The sequence below is a fragment of the Sinocyclocheilus grahami genome, unplaced genomic scaffold (assembly GCF_001515645.1).
Source record: "Sinocyclocheilus grahami isolate Dianchi unplaced genomic scaffold, SAMN03320097.WGS_v1.1 scaffold720.1, whole genome shotgun sequence".
Taxonomy (NCBI): domain Eukaryota; kingdom Metazoa; phylum Chordata; class Actinopteri; order Cypriniformes; family Cyprinidae; genus Sinocyclocheilus; species Sinocyclocheilus grahami.
This window is the reverse complement of record NW_015505899.1, coordinates 179,607-186,100: the sequence shown is the minus strand read 5'-3', so window position 1 is coordinate 186,100 and position 6,494 is coordinate 179,607. Positions and strand designations below refer to the sequence as shown.

Genomic DNA, 6,494 nt, shown 5'->3' with positions numbered 1-6,494 from the left:
GAAAACCAAATGTTGGTCACTTTGTATATAATACTTATTTTATTTAAATTTTTTATTTAATTAAACATTATTAGATTAAATTTGTATTTAATCTCTGAAGAATAAATGTTATTGAAATTAAAGATTCTCTATCAAAACAGTTACATTGGAGTTGAACATATCTGTCTGAGTGCTAAAATTGGTCACGTTGAGGCACTTTAACTTGCTTTCGGTATTCTATTTATAAGATTCTATATTTCAATCAGTTTCAGGGATATTTGGAAGAAGGGATTCTGTTCATTTTAACAACTTCTGAAGCTACCAAGAGTTTAGATATGCAGCACTGTAACATGTTTGAAACAAATTCCACACCTTGTGGGGAAAAGAGGTTGCTTTCCCCACACATTGTATTCACATCAGTAAACCAAGGTTTGCCTCACCTGAATTAATTATAAGAATTTCCTTTTCTTTTTTTATTGTTATAACATGAAGCATAGTCATAGATCAAGTAGTATCCACTGCTATGGGGCATATTTGGCATAATCACTGATAGTACCTCAAACTTTGAAGCATTAAGGTCTCTCACACTTGAAATAATTAATACTGGGTAATTGTAAACCCTGAGTAAATGGGTTTAATCATGGGTAATCTTGTTTTATGTTTAAAGGGTTAGTCCACCCCAAAATGAAAATGCTGTAATTAATTACTCACCCTCATGTCGTTCAAAACCCGTAAGACCTTCGTTCATCTTCGAAACACAAATTAAGATATTTTTGATGAAATGTGAGAGCTCTCAGACCCTGCATAGACGGCAACGAAACTGTAATGTTCCCAGGTCCAGAGACGTAGTAAGGACATCGGTAAAACAGTCCATGTGACATCAGTGGCTTAACAATTTTGCGAAGCTACGAGAATAATTTGTGCGCAAAGAAAATTAAAATAACATAATTTATTTAACTATTCTTCTCCCCCGAGTTACGTCTTCTGCCATTTTGGAGAGTACCCAAGAACGTAATCGGCGTTGTTTACGTTAGGAGGGGAAAGTGCGCATGGATGTAATCAGCGTTGTTTACACTTAGGGTAAAGCGTGCGTATGTGTTGTGATACTCTGCACAACAGTGGTTGAAGAGGAAGTGAGTTGAATTTTAAATGAAGTATATACAATATACCTTAGTCAGGGTAAGCGCCATGGCTGCATCCAAAATTGCATACTCTAAGTATGTACTTCTTTTGAATACGTAATTGTTTCATATTTTATATTATAGTATGATTGAATGAATGTAATCCAGACTTATTATATTCGCCTTGTTATTGTCATATCCAGCATTAGTTGTTGCTTCACTGCCTTTCACAAATCCTCTCCTGTGGCCTCATAGGATAGTAAAGTGGATGGGCATTAAGAATGTTGCCAGAGGTATAAAGTAATTCGGATGCTTTTTTCCATCTACTGTTATATGAAGAGTTTGAGATTTCTGATGCAGCCCATGTTAATTTTAAAGAAATGAAAGCAAGACTGTCAGATATAGATGTATATAATGTGTTCTCGTGGACAAAAAACAAACCAAAAAAAAAACTGGACAACATGGGTTGTGAGACCTTAGTCAGGGTAAGCGCCATGGCTGCATCCAAAATTGCATACTCTAAGTATGTACTTCTTTTGAATACGTAATTGTTTCATATTTTATATTATAGTATGATTGAATGAATGTAATCCAGACTTATTATATTCGCCTTGTTATTGTCATATCCAGCATTAGTTGTGTTGCTTCACTGCCTTTCACAAATCCTCTCCTGTGGCCTCATAGGATAGTAAAGTGGATGGGCATTAAGAATGTTGCCAGAGGTATAAAGTAATTCGGATGCTTTTTTCCATCTACTGTTATATGAAGAGTTTGAGATTTCTGATGCAGCCCATGTTAATTTTAAAGAAATGAAAGCAAGACTGTCAGATATAGATGTATATAATGTGTTCTCGTGGACAAAAAACAAACCAAAAAAAAAACTGGACAACATGGGTTGTGAAATTGGACCTATAAGATTGTGAACACTGAACAGAATCAGATTTAACCCTTGCTAAGGTCGGTCTAAGAAGAAGATCTGTAAAGTTGCAAAGACTAAAGTCTCAAATCCAAAGAGATATTCTTTATAAAAGAATAGTCTTTATAGTCAGCCACACCTACCTAAAACGGCTCGTTCTAACACGCCCCCACATATCTACGTCGCTATGTGGGAAGATTTGCATAATGCCGCCCAAATATTCACGCAAAGAAAGAAGGCATAACTTTTATTCTCGCTGTAGTTTTGTTGTTGGCGCCATGTCGTAAAGACGCTGTGTGCTTCGTTGTGAAAGCGAAACTACTTTGTTTGGTCTTCCAAAAGAGGACAATATCTGCTTCGTCATGCCTGGAGCAGATCCGTGCTGGTCGCTGAGGAAATACTACAACTTTGCGCTGTGGATCGCCGGATCGGCTTTCACCGGGGACGGAGCGGAGTTCAGCCCGGAGTCGTCACATGTCCTTCCGAATGCTCTGAACGAAATCGCCGGCTGCGCCGTTCTCAAGCCCACCGCCTCTGCTCACTCTAACCCTCCTGCCGTTCCTTACGCTAGCCCCTGGCCTCTGCTCACTGTAGGCCGCCGTGTGTGACGCCGTTTCGTTGTGAAAGCGAAACTACTTTGTTTGGCCTTCCAAAAATGGACACGACTAGAAATCAGTGGTTAAGTTGTATTTACAACACTGTTCCAGAACACTTCAACCCAAATATTCAGATGTGTGCAGCACATTTTTATGGAGGACTGTTTACTGATCCTGGTAGAGTAGACTACAATGCCGGCTGTTCTGACTCAAAGACTGTAAGTACGTTTTTTATATTTAAAGAGTTTTAATATTTTATATATTTAAAGCGAGTTTTTTGGGCAGTGTAGAGTAGGGCTTGTTGTTTGTCATTTCTCCGATCACAAATGCAGACATGGTTTTATGTTTACGCGGCGCAATGCGTAAAAAGACAGTATAAGTCATTATAATCCATAATTATAATGACATCCAGTGCAATCCATAACTCCACTGGATGCAACGAATGCCTCATTTATAATGGGTTTTCATGTTTTTGTCTCATCGCTCCGGCCTGACAGGGCAGCATCACAATATGGTAAGGGGCGTAACATTTCTGTCACACGCTTGAGGTATTCGCCCAATCACAACGCACTGGATTGCTGGCCAATCACAGCACACCTCGCTTTTTCAGAACGATGAGCTTTGTAAAAATCGACGCGTTTCAGAAAGGCGGGGCATAGAGGAAAAACAATAATGTACAGTACGTGAAAAATAATGTGTTTTTTGAACCTTAAACCGCATAAACACATTTTATTACACCAAATACACAAAATAATGTTCTTTTTAGCAGCATCATATGACCCCTTTAACATTTAGTTATGAGTGATTTGTGAGAAGTAACATTGTGTGCTGCGTTTTCCTGTATTTAAAATGTTTTCCCTTTTTTCTTAGGATCATGATGAACAGATCTCCATCATCAAGGAGGCCTTTGCTGGGGATGATGTAATTTCTGATTTCATAAAGGACAAAAGGAAACAGGAAGCTGCTGGGAAGCCTAAAGTGGTGGACCTGACACTGCCAGGCTGGGGAGAATGGGGAGGTGTTGGTCTCAAACCCTCCCGCTGGAAACGCAAAAGGTAATAGTATTAAATTATTTTAATCTTTAAATTTCAAAACATCTGTCTTTTTCCTGTTGTTGTTTTAGCCATTTAATTATTTAAATTACAGTTCATTTTAAATATTTTTTTCTTTCTCCTTCACTAGCTTAAAGATATATTTAGTCATTTTAAATTAAAATGTCAAAGAAAATGAGTAGCATTTCAGAGAAATGTTTAAAGTGGTACTTACTTGAGATGAAGACTCTTGAACAAAGACTTGGGCCAGATTTACTAATGGCGCTTTTCCACTGCATGGTACGGTACGGCTCGGTATGTTTCACTTTTGGGGGGTTTTCGACTGGATACGGTACCTGGTACTTTTTTAGTACCACCTCGGTTGGTGTTTCGTTGCCTGTTGAGGAAGTACAGACGTTCCTCTCGTTGATAGCAGAGGAGTGGATCCAGCGAGAGCTTGATGGGGCGACGTGGAATGAAAAAGTTTTTCAGAAGTCGCGGCAGTAGAGACGGTGCAACTAACGACATGTGAATAATCCTGCCCACTCTAAAGCGATACTAAACTGCAGTGGAAACGCAAACCGTGCTGAGCCGGGTCGTACCACGCAGTGGAAAAGCGCCATAACAGCTTGCGCCACCACATACAGTGGGGAAAAAAAGTATTTAGTCAGCCACCAATTGTGCAAGTTCTCCCACTTAAAAAGATGAGAGAGGCCTGTAATTTTCATCATAGGTATACCTCAACTATGAGAGACAAAATGAGAAAAAAAAATCCAGAAAATCACATTGTAGGATTTTTAAAGAATTTATTTGCAAATTATGGTGGAAAATAAGTATTTGGTCAATAACAAAATTTCATCTCAATACTTTGTTATATACACTTTGTTGGCAATGACAGAGGTCAAACGTTTTCTGTAAGTCTTCACAAGGTTGTCACACAAGTATATTTCTGCCTTATGTACATTAACTGACAGTCACCACTGATAAGCTACTACTAAATATATTGTAGAGAATTTTCTGTAAATCTGCTTTGGAACTATTTGTATCTTGAAAAGCGCTATACAAATAAACTTGAATTGAATTTACCTTTAGTGAATCTGGCCCAAAATGTTTTCTTTCACTTGGAGCAGATTTAGTCTTGATTTGATATCAATTCTTTTGAAAATACTTCAGATCCATGTCTATTTTTCTTTCTTCTAATACTGTAAACTATATAGAGAACCCTCTCACTTGGTAGAGAGTTACGCTATAAGTTGGCTTTTTTGACATAAATGGCAACCTACACATCCTCAGCTCAAAGCCTTATCATAGCCCTAATGGTTCATTTGTCTCTGTAGATTTAGGATAAAAATGGCCTCATCACCTCCACGGCAAGACCGGAAACTGCCTGATACCATCATATCAGAGAACAGAAATACATCAATCGCTTCGCATCAGGTAACTAATCGTCTGACAACACTCAAAAATAGTAGAGGTCTATAAAATTGATAGGAGTTTGAGTATAAGAATCTCATTCCCTCATGATTTTGAGACAAGATGCTTAACAAAAAATGTAAACAAAAAACAAATGGAATACTTAAGAAGTTATATGTCCTTGTCCATTTCGTTGACCCGGTTAAATTTGTTGAATTTCTTTGGAATGCTGGAAACTAGTGACAGGAGTTTTAATTCAATTCAAATGTCATCTCAGAAATTAAAATGAAGCCCAATACTGTGTGTCTCTAAATATTATTGGGTTTTTTTATAGGTTAGTCAACTACCATTCCCATTTCAAAACACTGCACAGTTTGAATCTTGCATCCGTACACCTGTTGGGCAGACGTGGAACACACAAGGTGTTGTGAAGAAGATGACAAAACCCAAAGTTATCACTAAATTGGGTGCGATCATTGAGCCTATGGTCAAAGAGGACTTCATAAATAAGACCACAACATCAGCTGGTAAAGGACCAACAATCATGTTGAGAGAAAACAAAAGGGCAAATAAGGGCAGAGAATGGTCATCAGCAAAGCATCAAGGAAGAAGAGGATCACAGAAGAGGAAAAAGCAACAGACTTGAAAGATTGTGTGACTTCAGTAACTGCATAAATAGATTTTATTTGTGAGGTAAAGTGTTTCAAGACATCTCAGTGATAAATTTCCATATGAATTTATTGTGATTCTTATCATGGCCACATCCATTTAATTGTATTTATCAGAAAACCTTTTATTAGTAATAGTTTTTTTTTTCTATTCAGCCGCTCCCAAATCAATTTTAAAAGTGCTATTTTCTTGCAAACCCTAAGTTGTTGTTTGATTGTCTTACTGCTTGAATGTCTTTTAAATGTTCCAACATGATTAGTGTAAATACTTGACCCTTACTTGAACCCTGAATTAAAAATTTTATCTCCCTTTATACATTAAATATATATTAAACATCCTAGTATTATGGAATACTAGAAATATTTTAATATTAAAATATCCTGGTGTTATATGTCCTAGTATTATGGAATTTTACAACTCATAACAGTGTTTTTGTATTGATATTGATACTTAATGTCTGTTTGGATAAGCTATCAAAATCTTTTACCTTAAAATATACTGGTTATCATCAAGGGTGGTACAATAGACAATAAGTTAGAGTTCACCTAAACGTGGCAAATACATTTCACAGTGTAAAGAGCTTTAGAGATTATTATGGGAGTTTTTGAGAGTGCTTGAACTCTGAACTGAAGTGAAAATGTTCTTTGATAATGTAAATGTTCTTTGCTCTGTTTTTGTACAATGAAAGTGTTACAGGCTAATTAGTAACTTACAATGTTTTTATCAAATTCACATTAAATACAAAGTCAGTCGTATTAAAAATATTTTA

The 6,494-nt window shown here is 36.8% G+C and overlaps 1 protein-coding gene across 1 annotated transcript; it reads left to right on the top strand.

Moving 5' to 3' along the window:
• The first annotated feature begins 1,116 nt into the window (after window positions 1–1,116).
• LOC107560328 (U3 small nucleolar RNA-associated protein 14 homolog A-like) lies at window positions 1,117–5,903 on the top strand. The gene is made up of 4 exons (XM_016244474.1): window positions 1,117–1,158; window positions 3,483–3,667; window positions 4,981–5,080; window positions 5,391–5,903. The coding sequence occupies exons 1-4, from the start codon at window positions 1,129–1,131 to the stop codon at window positions 5,700–5,702; spliced, it is 627 nt and encodes a 208-aa protein (XP_016099960.1). The 5' UTR covers window positions 1,117–1,128; the 3' UTR covers window positions 5,703–5,903.
• The last annotated feature ends 591 nt before the right edge of the window (window positions 5,904–6,494 follow it).